The sequence below is a fragment of the Zosterops lateralis genome (assembly GCF_965231275.1).
Source record: "Zosterops lateralis genome assembly, chromosome: 13".
Classification (NCBI taxonomy): domain Eukaryota; kingdom Metazoa; phylum Chordata; class Aves; order Passeriformes; family Zosteropidae; genus Zosterops; species Zosterops lateralis.
The window spans coordinates 20639500-20660206 of NC_139773.1; the positions used below are offsets into that span (position 1 = coordinate 20639500).

The 20707-nt window shown below is 40.8% G+C and overlaps 1 protein-coding gene across 3 annotated transcripts in view; it reads left to right on the forward strand.

Moving 5' to 3' along the window:
* The window catches only part of IQGAP1 (IQ motif containing GTPase activating protein 1), a 52327-nt gene continuing 31620 nt past the window's right edge, over window positions 1-20707 (forward strand). The window contains exons 1-11 of one of the 3 annotated variants that reach the window (XM_083870844.1): window positions 1-154; window positions 2287-2386; window positions 12290-12446; window positions 12837-12914; window positions 14569-14645; window positions 16040-16107; window positions 17138-17251; window positions 17645-17823; window positions 18416-18506; window positions 18989-19152; window positions 20229-20313. In XM_083870844.1, the coding sequence (XP_083726970.1) occupies window positions 2322-2386; window positions 12290-12446; window positions 12837-12914; window positions 14569-14645; window positions 16040-16107; window positions 17138-17251; window positions 17645-17823; window positions 18416-18506; window positions 18989-19152; window positions 20229-20313 (1078 nt within the window). In that variant the 5' untranslated portion in view covers window positions 1-154; window positions 2287-2321. Of the gene's footprint in view, window positions 155-431; window positions 539-2286; window positions 2387-12289; window positions 12447-12836; window positions 12915-14568; window positions 14646-16039; window positions 16108-16814; window positions 16833-17137; window positions 17252-17644; window positions 17824-18415; window positions 18507-18988; window positions 19153-20228; window positions 20314-20707 lie in introns of those variants that run through there. The other 2 variants (XM_083870843.1, XM_083870845.1) reach the window with 2 other exon arrangements.

A 20707-nucleotide genomic window follows, 5' to 3' on the forward strand; every position in this document is an offset into this window, starting at 1 on the left:
AGTGCTCTGACCCTTGAACAAGAAATAGGCAAAGCAACAGTAATACATACGGAGGGGAAGGAAATTTTCAGGGCGTGATTCTCCTGTGGAGAATCCTGCTGGATGTTGCTAATGTTTTAGGGCACCCTGCTTCAACCTGTGGCTGACATTTCAGGTGAGTTACCACGGTTTGTTCAGCAGAGCTGTTTAGCTGGAAGGGCACTGCTGCAGGGACCCCGGGGAGAGACAGGGCGGCGAAGCCGGGTCCTTCAGCTCTACGGGACGGGCCGGGCTGAGCGAGACTGAGGGCTGGGTGCGGCCGGAGGGGAGCTGCGCAACCCGTCATTTCTCTGCAGCGGCGGCCGAAGGTGGCGGGGGCGGCCAGGGTGCGGCCGGGGCGGGGAGAGGGGAGAGCGCGGAGAGGCGGCTCCTCCTCCGCCACACCCGGCGCGCAGGAAGAGGAACAGCCGCGCCCCGCTCCGCTAGCCCCGGCCCCAGCGCAGCGCCATGGCGGCGGAGGACGTGGACGGGCTGGCCGTGTCCCGGCCCCACTATGGCTGTGAGTACCGCGGCTCCGGGAGTTCCCGTGGCTGCCGAGCGACGCCCAGCCCGACCTGCCCGTGCCTTCCAGGGTCCAGCGCTGGGAGGGGAGGCTGGGCTGCCGCAGGCATGGGGGGAACGGCGGGGTCCGGGCTTCGGGAGTGCCCCGCGGGCGCGGCGCGCCCTGCCGGCTCTCCTCACGAGCCCCGGCCAGCCGCCCCTCCCGCGAGGTGGGCGCCGTGCCGCGCAGGAGCTCGTCGAAGCTCGACGGTCCTCCTGAGGGCTGGACACAAGTGTTGGGAGAAGGCAGTGGCTGGGCAGCGACCGGGCGCCCCGCGGCTGTGCCGCCGTCGTCTGCCGCGGGCGGGCCCCGCGCCTCGCCCAAGATGTCTGCCGGGGCGGGGCGGCCCTGCCTTCCGCCTTCCCGCCGATTTTGGCGACCACACCCGCCTTGCCGGGCGAAACGCCGCTCCTGTCGGTCCCTTCACTGCTTGTCATTGGCTTGTTGTGGAGGGGCTGGCTTCGGATCTTGGCGGCCGACGCGCAGGCTCGCCTGTGCTACGATACCGCGTCAAAAATGATCAGCGGCGCAGGAGAACGTGGTGCTGTGGAGGGCGATGTTGCAAGCGGCAGTCGGTCCGCCCTGGCCTGTAACACTCCCAGGGATGGGGCCGCCCCAGCTTCTCTGGCCAGCCCATGCCAATTCCTCGCTACTCACTGACTTCTAGGTTCAAGAATTTCTCCCTATCACCTGTTCTAAAGCTCACCACTTCTAGTTTAAAACTGTTCCCCGTTGTCGCATGAGTATCTCCCGCTTCTTTTTATAAGCCCCTTTTTAAGTGCTGAAAGGGCACAATGAAGTACCCCTGGAGCCTTCTCCAGGCTGAACAATCCCAGCTGTTTCGGTCTGGCTTTGTGGGAGAGGTGTTCCAGCCCTCCTCTGGACGTGCTCTAGCAGGGTTTGTACTGAGCACCCCAGACCTGGATGGAGTGTTCCTGCTGGGGTCTCACAAACACACAATAGATTGTTGTTGAAGGCATTTTAGATATAAGCTAATCTTTTCTTAGTAACAGTATGAGACATTTCTATTTGTCAAGTTGGTCCATAAACCCTAAAAAAGTTGTGAGTTTTTCTTCTTTTCTGACATGAGGTGTATTTAGCTGTAAGTGTGGGAAGAGAAGACTTTTTCACTGAGGCTTTGAACACACAGAATCTGGAAGATTTAGGCATATTACCCCTATGGAGGTCTTCAGTGTGATCCGAAGATGGCATCCATGTTGTCAATCTGAATGATTCCCTTCCATATAGGGAGTGTAAGTAGCATTTCCACCTTGTTTTAGAGGTGGACTGTAAAGATATAGAAGAGAATATATAATGTAAATATGTATTTATGTCTTTCCTTAATCTTTTGCTATCAGAATCAGAGGATAGGTGAGGGGACAAGTGGTCACTGATGTGCTTTGGAGGAAGACAAAGGCAAAGCTAGAAGAAAATAAGAAAATTAAGGATTGTTTCTAAGAAATTGTAAGAGAGATGCAGTCAATTTGAGAAATCAGGAAGAAGGAAGGTGGCAAATTTATGCGACAAGGACAAGGAAGCAGAGCGTCTTCTGTTGATAGTAAAGAACGAGTCATCCGATCCTTAGTTTTCTGAATCAAAAAACTGTGATGAGTTTCTGTGGAAGAGGTTGGATCTGGTTTTTGATGTGCCTGTTCTGTTACATTTGATCTTCAACCATCTGAGGGCCGTGTTTTGTTTATTTTCAGCTGTCTTGGATAATGAGAGATTAACAGCAGAGGAAATGGATGAAAGGCGACGCCAGAATGTAGCCTATGAATACCTTTGTCATCTGGAGGAAGCAAAGAGGTGAGAATAATTGATCTTGAAACTGCTGGTGCTTTGAAAAAAAGATATGACCTTTGGTACAGGTAATAATTTGGATGCATCTTACCTCTTGTCTCAGTTTCTTCGTGGCTATATAGTTTCACTAGAAAAAACAGCCAACAAAAAAACCCCAAAAAACACAAACAAAAGACACAAACAAACAAACTCCCTTCCTCCCTGAAAAAACCAACCAACCTCTGATGTGCTTATCTAATGTTGTCAAAGACTTCATGACAAGGACTCTGTAGCTCCATTATTCCGAGCACTGGATGGATTCTCACGATGCCATGAGGATTTTTTTACCTTTTCTTGTTATATATCTCTTATATATTCTCAATGCCCCTTATGCATACTTGTAACTCTTTAATATCTTGGCATACTTCTGGTATTCTGTTAAGCTGGAAGACCAAATATCCTAAAGGATGTGAATGAAGTTGGAAGTAGTAAGTAAGATCTGACTGTGTTTCAAAATAACTCCTTCCCTTGAATCCAAAGTCTTTAGCAGCAAATGCTTGGCAAACAGGGAGAGATGAGTTGCACTGTAGTAACTGTCCAAACTTGAAGGAGCTGCAGATCCTTCACTTGTGGACTCTGTCATCAGCCTTGGAGTAAATGCTTAAGGAAGTCCTGATTCTCTCTTGATTTCCATGCCCAGATCTGCAAAAAAAACCCCAAAACCCCAGGTAAAAACACATTCCACAGTACCAGCTTTAATATTTTTGTCTAGATCTACCTTAATCGTGGGGACTTACTCTTTAAATAAATCAGTTTTGACTCTGAAGTTCTTAGTGATCTTGTCTGGTTCTGAGTGTTGTCTTGATATTGATGAGGATAAGAAGCTGGGCATTTTAATTTTTGCCACACCTTGTCAGAAAAAAAGTTTTCACTCTTGTCTCAGGGTGAGCCTTGAGATGTTTCGAATAATGCCTAGTGGTAGCCAGTATGTTTTGTAAAGAATGAAGCAACAGCTGTGTTGCTCAAAATGCAAGTTGTGGTGAACAGCCTTCCTTGTATCCACCTTGGCAGTTGGAGCACTTGCTTTTCAAGTGGAAGGTCTGCTTGGAGAGCCTCAACCCTTATCCAGCCCATAACCCATGTTCACTTAGTGGCATACAGGCTATTCACACCTATGTGAGTGGGAGTTCCTGATTCCTATAGTTAAGGCTATATCATGTAACATAAGAGGTAAAGATTAAATGACCTTGAGGAGAGCAGACTTCTGAGTTTAATAATTAAGACATACAAGAGAAAGCAAAGGCTTGAGTTCACTGTCTGCTTCCAGGATTTTTTTTTCCTTCCTGAGAACTTGTAAATTGCCCCTTGAGTTTTATTTATTACTGCTAGTACAGTCTAGATGAAGGCTCTTGGCTTCTTTGTTGGTAAGGAGTTTATTTAACAGAAGCAATTAAACAAGAGCTGTAAGAGATCAGTGTATTTGAAATTAATGCCCTGGATGTGAGATTTTTTTATATTTGACTTCTTTGCCGTAGGGTAACTGAGGCGGAGCATCTGAGTTAAATACTGCGGCATTTTGCTTGTGCTACTGATTACAGTCCCTCTGAGCTGTGAGAGGGCTAATAATCTTTCTTCATTCTTCATAGTGAGAGAATGTCAAATTGGAAGTTATAGCTCTAAGGGAAAGAGGAGGACCTAAGAGCAGAGAAAGGGAGCTGGTGTACTCTGTGTCACTCAGAAACTAAAAAGGCGAACATTGTAAAGCTGATGGTAGCCAAGACAGGGTAGGAGGCAGCTGAAGAACAACACTCGGTGACTCCTCTTCTCTTCCCCGTAATCATGTTATATTATTACAATAATATATAACTTATACATATATATATAAATTATATAGCTATAATATTGCATTCAAACACTGTAATTTGTATTATTTTTTTCTACAATGTAAAGGCACGTAAAATCATGATTAACAGCATGCTGATTTGCATTGCATCAGCATTGTCAGAGGCTTGCTATCCCTTTAGCCGAGAAACGGATATGAGATCTAGAAGCAAAGAGGGTTTTTTTTAAGTGTTAGAAGAAAGTAAGATGAAAATTGGCTAACACCTAATTTTGTACTGAAATAAAAAATTTAGAAAAGTTTGAATTTCCGAACTGTCTGATGGACCGCCCACATGCAGTAACTTTGAGTACTTCTGTACTCAATTTATGGCAATTTATAGCTGTTTGCAGGACTGTCTGCCAATGAGCATGCAACAGAAGCATTATTAGAGGAATAATTTTTACTTATTTAATGGTATTCCAGCATGTTGTTTGATTGTTTTTTTTTCACAGCCACTGTTGTTCTATTGTTATTTAGTAGTTTTTTATTTCCGTTAATAATGTGCGATGGTCTTGTGAAACAGGAATTAATTCTTGCTAGATGGAGAAAGGGAAGCAGGGTGTAACTAAGTTGTTCAAGATTTTGAAAGACTGAAATAAAATTTGGAGTTAAAATAATAATTTTGAATAGAGGGATTCCTCCACTCTGTGTGGACCAGGTGCCTCATTCTTGAAGAAAAATTATTTTATTAATAAGTGTTGTTTAATACTTCAGGTTTTCTTTTTCGTGTTCTCTTTTTTGGTTGTCGTTTGTTTGGATTGCTTTTTTTTTTTTTTTTCTTTTTTTTTTTTTTTTTTCCTTCCTGTCTCCAAATCACAGTAGTCTAATAGAAAAGCTGTGGCAGTGCAGATAAAACTGTAAGAATATACTCTATTCTGTTGTCGGGTTATGCTCCCAGAAGGATAGGGGTATATTTATCTCAAACAGAAGCAGCCTGATTTTTGTGGTCCTTATCTAGAAGTCAGGGTGTTTTACTATAATATCCTTCATTGGTGTTTCCACTTGCAGACTGGGTCAGGTGCTGGTTTTAGGTTGGCTGTTTGGATTAGTTTTTTGTATGTGTTGTTTTGTGGTGAGTTTTTTGTTTGTTTTCTGCTTCTCCCAGATACAATGCAGGTGCTGTGTTAGATTGTAATCCAGGAGTATTCACAGATAGTATTTTATTATCAGTAACTGTAAGTTGAAGTATTCTACTTAGCTCTTACCACTTTATTTGGGCTTTTATCAGCTCCTGTTTGGACTTGAGATGTTTCTCTACAGATCCTGTACTGTTTCGTATGACCTCATGCAGTTGGCAGGGAGTGGCTGTCTGGGCTGGAAGTGGCTTGGAATGCACATTCAGAATTGTATTTTTCTGAGAAGTGGGTGGAGAGAGGTATGGAAAGGACAGTGATGAAGTACCACCATCTTTGCCTCACTTTGGATACTTCTTTTATGACTCACTGGAAATAGTAATGAAAGGCAGGCCAGGAGGAAAGAAACAACCGTTTGTTCAGAGACCAGGATTTTTCTTTTTGGACAGCGCTTTCTGAAGGAATTCCATGCGTAATGTAAGCAGAAAGCAGCCCAAAATAACCAAAGCAAATAGATGTTGCTAACAGTTCTTGGGTATCAAGTACCGTGGAGTGCTTCTTAATAATCCTTATTTACAAGAAATCAAGTTGGTCTTGAGGTGTGATAACTTCAGTGATGCTGCAGCTTCCAAGCATTTAGGCCTATTTAATTTCTAATGCTAAATGATCAAGGCAATTACCTTGAAAAAGATTTCCATGTATTTGATAATTACGTTCCTCTTGACTGTGGGCTTGGTACTCATCTGAAGGCTCTCCAGGACAAATGACTGATCTTTTTGGCAAAGATGGCAGGTGTGGTAGTATCCTCATCAGCAAGAGCAGCTAACGGAATTTTTACAGGTCGATGGCAGTGTTTGCAAGGGAGCAAAGAGGACCCTCATATTTACCCTTTAGGAGGTGGGGAATGGTAAAGATTTTAATGCCAGAGTGTCAGTATTGTCTTTGGTTCAGCTGCTGTCTTCAGTTGCCAGGAAGAGTACATCTGTCACTTGGAAAAATCTGGCTTGTTACTCATTAATTTCTTGCTGTTTTGTATCTTTGAACTGAAAATGCCTGTGGGGATAATGAGAATGTTCCAAGGCCTTTTCGCTGTGGGCAGTACTTGTTTTCCTAGCTCTCCGTCTGTACAAACCTTACTGAAAGGCATTTAAATATCCACTTTCTTTTCTAGAGATCTCTCCTGATGTGATAAATTTATTTTACTTTGCTGTTGTTAACTCTCTGAGAGATCTTTCATCTTCTGAGGTGATTCCTTGATTGGTTTAGAGTTGGTAGACTGAGTTATTTTGAAGAGAAGTTTTTGTTGTTTTTTTTTTTCCATGGCTTTCTAATGCCCTTGTTGAGGTGAACTGGATGAAAAGATGAGGCGTCTGGCAAGTTTTCTCTTCTTAACTGTCTGTGAGAATGCCTGCCAAGTCTACATTTGTAACTGCACTAAAAATACTTGAGATTGCCTCTACATATGAATGAGCTGCTGAAGTATGGGAATCCTCATCTCTAAATAAAATGAATTGTGCAGTTAGTCCAAAAACTGTTATACCTGTGGTACTGGCAGTAATGAGCTGTGAAAAAGCTTTTAAGCCATAGTTTCATAGTTTCATTTTTTTAGATGGTTTATGCAGACACTGTTGGGCAAAAAAAAATAAAATGCTGCTGTCCTTTTGCTCTCACCACTTTTTCCTCTGCTGTGGTGCTGCAGCAGCCATGCATGTTTTCCTTGGTACACCTCTGAGGAATTGCACTAGAAGGGCTAAATGATCATGAACAGAAGCATCTAGATGTGGAGGCACCACGTGCAACAGTTGGAATGACTTGTCTTTAAAAATGCCTGGATTAGCTGCTAGTCATCCAGATCACAGCATGTTTGCATTTGGTTTCACTAGACTCCTTTTGGAGGCAGAGCACAGTGAACAAATGCAGGTGAATCATGGAGATGGTAGCAGACAGAGATAGTCATCACTGTTTACTATTAAAGGGTATGGAAAGGCTTATCTTGATTTGTAACCTGTAAATTCTGCATGTGATTGCCAGTTGAGAAAGTGCCCAAGAGATGTGAGGAGCACTTGACGACTGGTCACCCTCCATGTTGGGACAACAAACAGGTCCTGGAGCTCCTTGATGCTTGTTGGGCCAGGTGTAAGGGCCCTCTCCTTGGTGAATAGCTTGAACATCCTTTTCCTGCTTGGCTGATTGCAGAACAGACTTTGTGGGCACCAGTTACTTTCTGATGCTTTTGAGTATAAGGTCGAGTGAAACCTTGGGGTGGGTGTTTCAGTTTTTACATCCAAATGCAAATCAGCTTCCCTTTTTGACGAGAACTGGTATATTTTGCTATGGTGTTGGTACACAAGTGTAGCTACATTTCCTGACTGCCACATTTAGGTTCAATAGATACTGGCTTTAGACCTAAGTTGAAGGCAAGAGCTTTTTGTTTTCTGGGGCAAGTGATAAAGATTTAAATTTCTATTTCAGCTTGTTAGATTTTTCAAAACTTTTTGAGTTGAAAGTAAAATTAAGAATGATGCTTTTGGTAAAGAAAATAGAGGGTTATAGACCAAAAAGCAGTCAAAACATGTTTTGGTAAACACATCTTGCTCAATAGAAAAATTCCAATTGCAATCCTGATAGTTTTATGGTAATTACTGGTGTAATTTTAATGGTTGTAAAGGTACCTGACAGTGTGTCATACTGATAAGAGCAAAGTCCTGAGTGCTAACAGGTATGATTTCAGATTTCTCGGCTTTGGAAGACTTTAAGGGACTGATCCTGAACATTGTATCTCTTGATGGTGATCTCGTTTTCCCAGATGTTGATTGTTACACCACTGTGCAAGCCTTCCTGTGCTCCTCTTCCCCCACCCTTCCCTGGGATGTGATTATGATCTTTGAAGAGTGGAATTCTAAATAAGTATTGTTGGTACCTTCCTTTAGATTGGACACCTGCTGTCTGGAACATGCTGGTGTCCCTTAGTCTTCTCTTGTGAGCCTTGTTTCTGTAGGATGAGTTCCCAGGCAAAAGATGATAACGCTTTAAATTGTGTCAGTCCTGGGTGCCAGACAAGGTGGGCAAAAAAATTGACGTGTTATGTTGCTCACCCTGGGAGTGAGCAAATCCATTGGGGAATTAGGGAAAGAGAGACAGTTTTTCTTCCTTGAAGTTTTGTTGTTCTGAGTAGAATGCTTAGTATTCTGTAAGTCATTGCATGACATAATTAGTCATTTTTGTAGTAGGAATTAAATGGCAGGATAGCATTATTCGCTGTCTCATTTTGAGCTTCTGACTGATGGTTATACTGTGACCACTGAAACTCTGTTTGTCAGAGGGTTCTGACCTCTTGTGTGTTTTCTGTCATCTGTAAGATTCTTGCCAAATTCTCCTGTTAGAGCAGCCACGTGAATAAGATACTATCACAAACTATTACTTAAGGAGGTTTACAGTATTTACTGTATGTACCGTGTCATCTCAGAGTTGAAGAGTATCACTAACTAGGTCTGTGTAAAAAAGGAAAGTTCCAAATTGTTTTGGAACTGTCGGACAACTGAAGGTTAGAAAATGTTACTTATATTTCCAGCCCCTTTAAATAATTAGTTTTACTTGGAAATTATTGCTACTTAATGATGACCAAGAAGTGAGCTTTCCTCATTGGTAGATAAAATCACTTTTTTCCAACTGTTGATGCCTTCTGTATTTAGTATGCCATGCTCTGACTTTTTTTTTGTGCTGGAACATACTGCACAGTAGTCCTGTTATGAAATGAGCAGCCTTCCTTAGAGGCTTTGTCCATTTTTAAAATTTTCTGCTCTCGTACTTTTGTTTGTTCAATTTGATATTCTTGCAACAGTTGCTGGAGAGATGATTTGCTAGTTATACTTCCTCAGGCTTGTCTATAATCAGTCTGAGAGGAAAAGAGTGACTTTTTATTTCTTTTCAACACTATTTTCATTGTCTCAAGGTTAGACAGACTCAACATTTTCACAAGTGAAAGAGCAAAAGGTATGGATATGATCAGTGTTAAGTTTTTGCCGTGTCCAACTCCAGTTCTGGTTGAAATATGCCTATCATACTTTTCAAACATAGGACACATTTGTGTAACTTATCACTACCCTCAATAATCCCATATTGTGGGAGAATAAAAAAGTTGTTAGCTGAGATGACTGATGTTATTTTTTTCCAGTCCTTGGTAATGGAGAAATGTTTCCTTTGAAAACTTGGAGACAATGTTACTTGCGAGACTGACTGCCCAACAGTGCCTGATGTTACATTTTTATTGTCATGTCTTGTCAAGAAAACCTGACTCTAAATTGCAGGTGATGGTAGTAGCTATATTGTATGTATTCAAGAATCTTTTTCTAGGAGGGGGATTTTGTATCAGTATGACAATCTGATTGGAAAGGTGCACTTAGTACTTTAATTAGAGCTAGCTTCAGTAAAATTGTAAGTCCAGTGTTATCTATGCAGTCATGTGATGAAACTTGATTGAAAAAATAATTCTGGGTTAAACCTTGTTTTCTGTACTGGTGAGCAGGTGGGAGCATTGTGGAAATAACCAAAGTAGCAGAAAAGAATTGGAAGTTTCTGTGAAAAGCTTATTGATGGCATATTATTCTAATACCTAATGTCAAAAAGGAATAGAGACTGTTGCCCATTAGCCAGGTTCCCTGCTCATTGAGAAATGTATTTGTCTTGTTCATCTGGAAATTCCACATCTGTTTCTGCCTTTTAAGGATGATAGATGTTAATTTTAATACAAATATGTGAGCTTTTAAATATAAAAGGTACTGGATGATGTTTTCTGAAAACATAGCTTTGTCCTCTGGCTTAGCAAATGGTTAAGCAAAGCCACACCAAGCAGGAGCATTACGGTATGCAAATTGCTCTAGTTTTGTAGTTATATTAACACCCACTTAGGAACCTGTTGAAACAGGTATGAGGACATTGAGATGGCTTATGTTCTAATTATGAACCATTATCTTTAGTTATGGAGACAGACAAGACACACTGCCTGTGTGTCCTTCCATAAGGCACTAATTAAATGGGTTGGTCACATGTCCCTTCTGCTTCCATTTTAGGTCTTCTACCCGAAGGAAGTGGGTGTTTTTTTGGTGTGGTTTTTTTTTTTTTTTTTTTTTTTTTTTTTTTGTTTTTTTTGTTTTGTTTTGTTTTCGCAGTAAGGTAGTTGGGAAGGTATTGTGAAAACTGTTGCTATGATTTGCACTTTTCCAGTGTCTGAATAGCTCTGTGTCCTCTAAGGAATCTTGGGTTGTAATGGTCTGTGGCATGCAAGTAACACTATCTTTTTGATAATGGTCCAGAATTTTTAAACTTATGTCATGTTTATCACATATTCAGTTAGTATGTGCATTTTTCTGAGACTTAATATTCAAGAGTGACTAAGTTTTGAAAGGAAACCAGCAAAACCTGGGAAAACAATAGTTCAAAGAAGAACTGAGTTTCTTTTTCTAGCTTGTGTGCAGATGTTGGCCACGTGTTCCTAGAAACCTTTTCTTCTGGTAAATAGTACTACTTGTTGCTTTTCCAAGTCTTGCTTTGGGTTGCAAGCCCTCCCGCTTTTTCCTGGGCTCAGGCTGCAGTCCACTATGCAGTGGTGTCTCATTTGGGATTTAAAGTGCGCTGGATTGTAGCAGGATGATCTACTTGCTTGTGTTTCAGATCAGTGCCAGTAATGTGGGCTTATCATCTCTGTGAGCCAAATTACTAATCTTGTTTACTTTGTACTGTCAGCTCTGCCTTATAGTATGGACTGTTGCTATTTTGGACCCCTGTTGTCTTGAAAGCCACCTTTCTGTGATCCTAATTGGTTGGTCCAAGGCTCATCTGTCCTGTAAGAGCTGTGAGTTCAGCTGTGAGACACGATCTAAGTAAGACACTTTAGATGGTGGCCTGTGGTCGAGCAGGTCGCTTTTTTAGAGAGCAGAGCAGTCAGGTAGCATGTCATCTTTAGGAGAAACTGTAGCTGAGCTTGCACTTTACAGCCTCCAGTAGCCTGGAGGAAGAAATATACAACGTGCACCTCTGTTTTGAGAACAGTAATTTTTCAAAATGTTTTGCTGTAGTCTTTATTTTTGTCATGAGATCCGTGATACCATTAAATTAGATGGAAGGCAGCAATATAAGGGAAAATGAGTTATGAGGAGAGGAATGCCTGTTCCATGTTTTCTCCCCTGTTCTTGAAATATATAGTAGGGTGGGAGAAGATATTTAGGAAGACAGACTTGAAAGCATCATCATAAAACTGAAAGCAGGTAGATTTAGATTAGGTATTAGGGAAAAATTCTTTACTCTGCGTGTCTGTTGAGCCACCTGGAGCAGCCTGCCCAGAGAAGCTATGGCTCGCCTTATCCCTGTAAGTGTTCAGGACCAGTCTTGGATGGAGTTCTGAGGAACTTGGTCTAGTGGAAGGTATCCCTGCTCAAGGCAGAGGGTTGGAATGAGATAGGCTTTGAAGTCCTTTCAGACTCAAACTGTTCTATGATTCTGTGAACATTGTACAGCCTCTCCGTGAGGTCATTTAGAAGAGCTTGAGTAAGTGGCACAAAGTCATGAAATAACTAGCAAATACTTAATGGGAGTAAAGAAATGCCTGTGAGATAAACCTATACAAGAGGAAGATACAAGTTAGTTAAAAGGACAGGATGGCCAAAGTGTGTAGACAAGTACAAACAAAGTTGTGGGCTGAAGGAGAAACATGAAGATGAGATGGTGTCTTAATTACTTTTGAAACTCTGGTTGATGAACTCTACTTCTCCTTAATATTTTGTCTGACGTGTTACTGACTAGAATTTTAATGATGCAGACTCTGTGTTAGTATTTTATCCATTTTCAACCCCTAGTGCTGAGTGAATATTATGCTTGAGTATGACAGCAGCAGCAGCATGAGACTTGTTTGGCATGGGGTTGTGTTCACAAATTGGAAATATACTCATGTGACCAACTTTGTTTTTCTTGCACTTCCAGATGGATGGAAGCCTGTTTGAATGAGGAGCTGCCTGCCACAACAGAGCTGGAAGAAGGATTGAGAAATGGAGTCTACCTGGCAAAACTTGGAAACTTTTTCTCCCCAAAAGTGGTTTCTGTAAAAAAAATTTATGACAGGGAACAGACTAGGTATAAGGTGAGTGCTGTTGACCATGGATACTTCTTTAGGTAGACATCTAAAATAGGAATATGTACACATGGAGGTACTGTGAGAAAAGAAGCAGAAAGTTAATTTGTATTAATCTTACCTGAGAAACTCTGCCTTCGCTCTAGAACAATGGTTAAATGAGGGGGTGTGTGGACTCTTAGCTTTATAAGCTAATCTTAGCTATATCTAAGCTTGCACTTAAGTGAAATGCTTAGTCATAAACAGTCAACATAAGTGCATGTAGAGGACTTCAGACTTCTTTCCTGCAAAAGTGCTGTTTTCAGTATCTGTGTTTATGAAACTCAGTGCTGTTCTTGACAGCTGTGATATTTTGTTTCTTACTGCCCTTCCTCTTGTTTCTGCTGATTTTTATTTCAGGCAACTGGTCTCCACTTCCGACACACAGATAATGTAATCCAGTGGCTGAATGCCATGTCTGAGATTGGTCTCCCCAAGGTAACTTCTGTCCTTTACATCCAAATAAATAAATAATCTCAGAAAAGCTTTGCATTCTGTGGAAGCGTTTGCTGTTATAAAAAAATCAGCACACTTACTCTAGTTAATTCTTAAATTTCTAGATTTGTGTCCCTATAGAAACTTTCTCCTAAAATTTGCTGAAAGATTTCATTCTTCTACATGTGTGAGAATGACTAGGAGCGAAATAATTTGTCCTTGTGTACCATATCCCTGATATTACTTATCTTGCATAATATCTGCATTACGTCGTTCTTGCCATGCATTCTTTTGAGCAGTATCCAGGCCACAGTGCGATTGTGGAAGTTTTTTTAGAAATCAATGCTAAAGGTAGCAGCACAGCAGAAAATACTATGTTCTGCTTCTTCAGATTTTCCTATGCAATTTTCACGTCGAGTTGAAATGTTCCTGGTATAGCTTAATCAAATATAAATTATTGACTTGACTAGAGAAATGGCCAGTTAAACTTCTTGGAGCTAATAAACACAGTTGCCTGAAAATATATGGAACTGTGATAGCAATGGGCTGATAGTCAAGGTTTTTTTGTAGCCATATTATGCATAGTCTCACCAAAACTGGCATTGTGTAGTTTAATCTGTGTATGTTTCCTTTGCATATGTGCTTGCAAATGGAATACTTCAGTTTTGGCAAGGATTTTTAAATAACTTGTTGTGATTTACTAGTTGAGCTTTCCTGGGATCTGTGATGGTCTTACAGAAACACATTTGGGATTAGGAAATACTGAAATGTGCTGTTAAGGGTGGTTAGGTGAAAAGAAATAAGGAGGGATTTAGACAGAGAGACATTAAGTGCCAGGTATGACGTAAGATTTTCAGATGCAAGTAAGCTTTAGGTGGAAGTAAATGTGTGAGAAGATGTTGAAGAAACTGGGCTGGGGTTCAGTACATTTACAAAAGATACTTGTGCTTTAAGTATTTTCCCATGCAGAACAGCCAGGGAATTGATGCTGTGGATTTGAAGGTCATTCAATTGTTCTTGCCTTCATAGAAAGAGCAATGCTATTTTGTGCTCATAGGCAACAGCAAGGAACCTTCAAATAACTGGAAAATAATGTGCTTTATTATGTTATAATAATTCGGGACTTTCAATATAGTTGAAACCTCAATATCAACCCCTTTTGTTAAACTTTGAAGAGCTTTCTGTTTGAGACTGACTGAAAGCTTTTGGGTCCAGCTAACTGAAAATATAGTATGCAGAGCACCTCAGTGCTGGTCTGGGTTTCCCCTTGAAGCTGTCTGTCCTCTTGTTTCTCAATTGCATTTAATCCAAACAAAATTCTCTTTTCTCTCTTCTCTAAGTCTTTTATTCATCCTTTGGCTTTCACCGAAGTCCTCACTAATACCTCATGACCTAGTATCTTGGTGTACAGATAAAAGAAAAAGGTTCTACTCATTCACATGTGTAGAACTTGGCAGGAAAAGGGGGGCTCTGATTAGGGTATTAGAAACAAAAGGAAGCATTGACACTTCAAGTAGGAGAAACATTGGTCCAGGGCAGGGAAGCTTGAAGAGTTTTGTTCCATGAGCTGTTTCTCTAGTGTAACGTGGAAGAATTGAGTTGATGTGATTTGGCTGTATAGAGTGAATATAATTCAGACTGCTAACTTTATCTTTAGATATTCTACCCAGAAACAACAGATATCTATGATCGCAAGAACATGCCACGCTGTATCTATTGTATTCATGCACTCAGGTAAGGAATACTAGACAGAAATCTGATTGCTTCTGAAATCTTTCTGCAAAACTGAAAGGTGACAGGAGAGAGAACTGAACCAAAGGCTGGATGAGGGCAAATTTTCTAGCAAAATGATCTCATCAGGTCAGCAAAGATCCATTAAGCCAATATTTTGCCCTGGGCAGTGGCCGAATCAGAATCTGGAGGAAAAAAAAGAGTTAAGTATGTTGAGATTACTACCTTTTCATTCCAATTCCCACCCTCTCTGCTGTTTGAGGCAGAGCTAGACATTCTTTAACCAAGAAGATAGTAAGGCACTGGCACAGATTGCTCAGAGAAGCTTTGGCTGTCCTGTCCCTGGAAGTGTTCAAGGCCAGTTTGGGTGGGGCTTGGAGCAGTCTGGGGTAGTGGAAGGTGTCCCTGCCTGTGGCAGTGGGGTGAATTGAAACTAGAAGATCTTTAATGTCCCTTCCAACCCAGGAAGCCTTTCTGTGATTCTGTGATCTGTGTTGAGATAGCATGACAGGCAAAAAGGAGGAGTTGCTTTTATTTTCCCAGGCCCACAGATCTGTACACAGCTAAATGGGTTCATCCTCCCTTTGCAGGGATTCTGTTTCTCATCGGGCCACAGGTGAACATGTTAACCCCATTTTAGTAAGCTAAATCAGCCTACACTTCACCACTGGAGGTCCCACACCTGCAACTCCTGTGTCCAGTTCTGGGCTCTCCAGCATTAGAGAGACATAAACATGCTGGAGAGAGTTGAAGGAAGGGTCACTAAGATGATTAAAGGACTAGAGGATCTCTCCTATCAGGGCAGACTGAGACAGTTAGGACTGTTCAGCCTATATAACATATAGTGAGTGCCATGGGAATCTCAGTAACGCGTGCAGCTATCTGAAGGGAGGGTACAAAGGATATGTTTAGCCTGGCTCTTCTCAATTATGTCCCCTGATGTGATGTGACAAGAGGCAAATGGCAAAGTCTGAACCACAAGAAGGTCCCTCTTAACATCAGGAAATGCTTCATTTACCTGTGAGAGTGACCAAGGAGCGGCACAGGTTGCTCTGATATTAGGTGTCTCCACTGTTTTAATCCTCAAAAGCCATCTGGACACGATCCTGGGGAACTTGTTCCTATGTGACCTGGCTTGAAAAGGGAGCTTGAACAAGAGAAACTTGAGAGTGCCCTTCTAGCCTCAACCATTCTGTAATTCTGTGAAGACCTCATAGTGATGGGCCAGTTACATTCAGCTAAGGGGGGAAGAGAAGAGTCAGCTCACTCTCTTGGTGTTATATTGGCTGTTATATTGGTTTACCTGTCCTTGAATCTATATCTTCTAAAATTGTATCATTGTCAGAACCATAAGGAAAAATTACTAGTTCTAATTATTTACTTCTTTTCTTTTCTAGCCTGTACCTTTTTAAACTGGGTCTTGCCCCCCAGATTCAGGATTTATATGGCAAGGTAGACTTCACAGGTAAAAATCCCCAACTCTCATGTATGCTGTCTTTATCTCATACCCTTCTAGATCATTTGCTGAACACTTGTTTAGGTCAATTAAAGGATTGTTACTGTCCATATCCTAAACAGAAATAAAATTATAAATGAATGACTATGAGGAATTTTAGTAATTTAAGAAAAAGAGACTTCATTTGCCAGCTTCTGAGCCAGGCACTGAGGCAGTCATTAGTTCACTAATCATTTACTTTCACAAATAACTATGTCTTAACTCTTTTTTCACTGTTGTAAGATGCTTAAGCCTTGCATCCATCTCCTTGGGAGAGTTTTCTATTTGGAACTTAGTACATGGCTCTGACCTCCTGTGACAATTTAGAGGTGCCATCAGCTGAAGAAGTGTTTGACAGGTGATCTGCTGCAGGAGATGCCAGCACAAAGTTGTGTGTCCACACACCTCCTTAAAGTTTCACTTCCTTTAATTGGCCAAAGTGTCAAATTAGTGAGGCTCTTGCCCAAGGGCATGCATCTGGTTTAAAAGATGTATGAACTTTATTTCCCTGCAAATTGGTTGTTGTTTGTATTTATAAAATGCTAAACTATTAACCCTCTTTTAGAGTTGTGTGGTATTTAGCAACTGCATGTGTTGATGCACTCCGTTCGCTTCTCTCAGTGTAGTCTGTGGGGAAAAAGAAAATCTCGAACTGCTCTCTGCATTTTCCTGACCTGTTGGCAATCACAGTTGAGGTACCTCAGAATGGTGTCTGTTTCCAGCTTCTCATGAGAGTTCATGCATTGTTTTCTAGTAAGAAAAACTACAGAATACTCCCGGATGAGTTTCTGGAAGAAATGTATATTTTAGGAAAGTGTGCAAAATGTCTTAATGTTTTCATTTATTTTGTTTCACTTACTGAGTTATATTCAAAGTATTGTATTTAAATACTAATTGTCATCTATTGTAGCTGTCTTTTTTTTTTTTTTTTTAGCAGTAGTTAGTATAGCAGTGCTAATACGTTTAAACTCATGTAACACTATTTTAATGTGTGTTTCAGAGGAAGAAATCAGTAATATGAGGCTTGAACTGGAGAAGTATGGTATTCAGATGCCTGCCTTCAGCAAGATTGGAGGAATTCTTGCAAATGAACTTTCTGTGGATGAAGCTGCATGTAAGGAAAAATGGCATTTTGTTTGCTTATTCAAATCAGCAGATCAGTTAAGTGTTGATTTTAATGCTGTATGTTTTAAGCTTAGTGCAACCTTTCTGGTAGGCCTTCTGGAAGACTGGGAAGGTGTTTTTGTTCTTTCCCTTGTGTATTTGTCTTTATTCTGGAGCATGATGATTCGACTACTTAAAATATTGTAACTAGAAAGTAGGCTGCTATTTTCTTCAACAACACAAAGCCATGATGGAATGAGAGATACTCGGATAATTCTTTTGCTTTCCAGTTAATTTTCAGATAATTTTCTTGCTATTTTCAGATAAGGGATTCTGGATTTCTTGACTTTTAACAGTGCTGTTTTGTTTGGGACTAATTAGCAGACTGTGGCTTGTTTTTCAGTACATGCTGCTGTCATTGCCATTAATGAAGCAATTGACCGTCAGGTTCCAGCTGACACTCTTACAGCAATGAAGAACCCTAATGCCATGCTAATAAATCTGGATGACCAACTGGAATCCACTTACCAAGCCACACTCTACAGAGCAAAGCAAGACAAGATGGAGAACGCTAAAAATAGGGTAGCTCAGTTCTTCTTTCAGACCATTTGCATGCATTGCTATTTTGCATTGCAGTGTAAACTGTGGGGAATTCGCCAAATGCGTGTTAACGTCCTGTATGTGTGGTCTTAGGTGTATTTACTCCTCGTGGCATTCTGTTACGTTCCCCAGTAACCTGTCTTCTTGGAGAAAACAGGAAGTAGTTAGCTGAATTAGTCTGTTTAGCTGTCTAAAATATGGGCCACATAGATACAGAATTCCTGTCAGCATTTTTATGTTGGGAATGCAACCTTTTGTTTTTATAGATACGTTTTTCTAACAATGAAATGATGAGCAAAACTGGCTGATGCTGGAAGTGGTCCATGTTGCTTTGGAGCACTGTATAACACGACTAGCTCTGTGTACTACTTTCTATGCTATGGAGCTCTACTGTGTGTTCGGTAGAGCCATTACATTGAAATAAGATGTTTCTAAGCTGTCTATATAGGAGTTTGACTATAGTTACTTTAAATATATTTATGTCTAGGGCTTCTTTTTGCGTGTGTAGAGATAGTTCTCAGTTAGAAGGTCTGTAGGGGAGAAGGAAGCTGATTAGTTTTTATTTTATCTTCAGATTGCCTCAGAAAGTTTAGACAGAGAGAGAGATGTGTATGAAGAACTTCTGACTCAAGCTGAGATTCAGGGAAACATCAATAAAGTGAATAGTAAGTATCATGTTATAGTAGTAGTCCTAATTAAAAGAGTACTTCAAAATTATACCTGTTCTCCTCTTTTTCTGTAATGCTGACAAAATTTAAAGGCAGCTCTCCTCCTCTCTGGGTTGTTTTAGTGATGGGGTGTTTTGGTTTTCCTCAGTTGTGTGGTTTTGTTGTTGTTAGTTGGTTTTGGTCTTGTTTTGGTTTTTTTAGTCATAGTTGTAAGCTTAATTCACTATGACTTCTGTTACACTTCCTTTTGGAAATGGATTACCCTTGTTGCTGGGCCCTTCAATTCTTCATCTTGAATAGTGCATGCCATTTCCAACCATTAGCCCGTTTTTCAGGCTGGTAATTCATAACTGACTCTGGAAGTATTCCTTTTGGATTGCATACCTAACTTACTATCTGTCAGGTCTAAGAGTATTTCTTTGAGCGGTAGATTGTGTAAACCATGGGACTTTCTCAGAACTCTGTTTTACTGTTGCTAGCACACTCAGCCATATCAAAGATTGACCTGGCTTTGGGGCGAGGAGATGCATTAGCAGTGTATGAAGCCTTGACAACACCAGCCCTGGGACTGCGAGGATTGCTACGAGAAAATTGTGACTGGTATTTCAAGCAGTTTTTAAGCGATAAGCAGCGGAAACAGGAGGTATGGAAAAGTATAGGTTACGCTGGTTTGTGAGGTTTTTCCCCTGCTCCCGCCTTTCACCATACAACTGTGTACTAATCACTTGGTATATACCTACTTTACCGTTTAGTGTTGACTGCAAAAAGTTAGTGTTAAGAGGTGGAAGCATTCGGTAAGGATGTCTATTATTTAGGTTTTATCTCTGCATGTGAAAGGCCAGCATAACGTTTGTATGTAGGTGTACATATAATTGATCATACCTTCAACTACGAACTTGTAGATGTATAGAACTATTAAAATTAAGGTGTGTCCTCCCTCATTTTACTATTGTCAGTGCCCAAATAATGTGAATATGTGTTTTATAAACACCTACCAGTTAAGCGTGAACTACTTTCACTGTGGAGAATGCCATCATACACCACTTGCAGGCATGGTGCTTAGGGACACGGTTTAGTGGTGGACTTGGCAGTATTAAGTGTACGGTTGGACTCAATAATCCTATGGATCTTTTTCAGCTTCAACTTGGGTAGCTTGTGATAGTACCCAAGTTACTAACCCTAGATACTCACTCTCGTTTTCTGTTTGTATTTGTGTAGTATATAGTGCAAGAAGTGTGTATGTATAAGCCAAAGCTGTATGTTGGCCAGTTTGATGTTCTGCTAACTTTATAGTTGCTCAGAGGTAAAATGCAACATTATGTAATGGATTGTTTCATGCCAAACTGCACAATTGCTAATCTCACTCACGAGCATGCAGCTCACATACGGGGAGTCTTTTCCCACAAAATTGTACCTTTTGTCTTAAATATTTTATCATTTTGGAAGCAGTCTTGCCTTTAATTGCTATGTTCATGGGACTGCGGTTTCCCTGCAGGTCAGATGTTATTCTTTCTTTCTCTAGTTAAGTATTTGAGTAAAATAAAAGTGTACACATATGGTCTTTCAGCACCCGAACAGAGAATCTGATTAGTAATTTCTCTTTTCCTTATGTATATGACATTGTTTCTGTTTTAAGTTCAAGAGGAGTATTTTTATTGAGATAATTGAAATTAATAACTTGGCATTTTTTCACCCTTACAGTTTCTGTTTTTTCTTTAGGCTGGCCTTACAGGTCCTCTGCAGAAGGAAGAATTGCAGTTTGGAGTGGATGCTGCTAACAGGGCAGCACAACAGTACCAGCAAAGTAAGGATCAGCAGAAATTATTGCAGCAAAGTCGCCATAGATGTGATCAAGAAAATAAGGCAGCGCAATATTTTGGTCTATTACGAATGGTCGTTGAATGTTCTTTAAGTACTTTACAGCTGCTAAGAACATTAGAGAGAGTTGATTGCCCTAATGATTTTCAGTGTCTTTTATCCAGCTCTTACAATGTGGCTGGAGATAACAGCATATAATTTGAATTAAGAAGCAGAATTTTTGCATCCACCTTAAATAACCTCTTTTTATAGAATACTTTAATGAATTTTTGTGCTGTGGATCTGTGAAGAAAATCTGGATTGCTCTAAGAGATGCGAGAGATAGGTTTATTTGCCGATCATTCACACTGAGCTGCAGAACCTTTACTGTTTCTAAATAT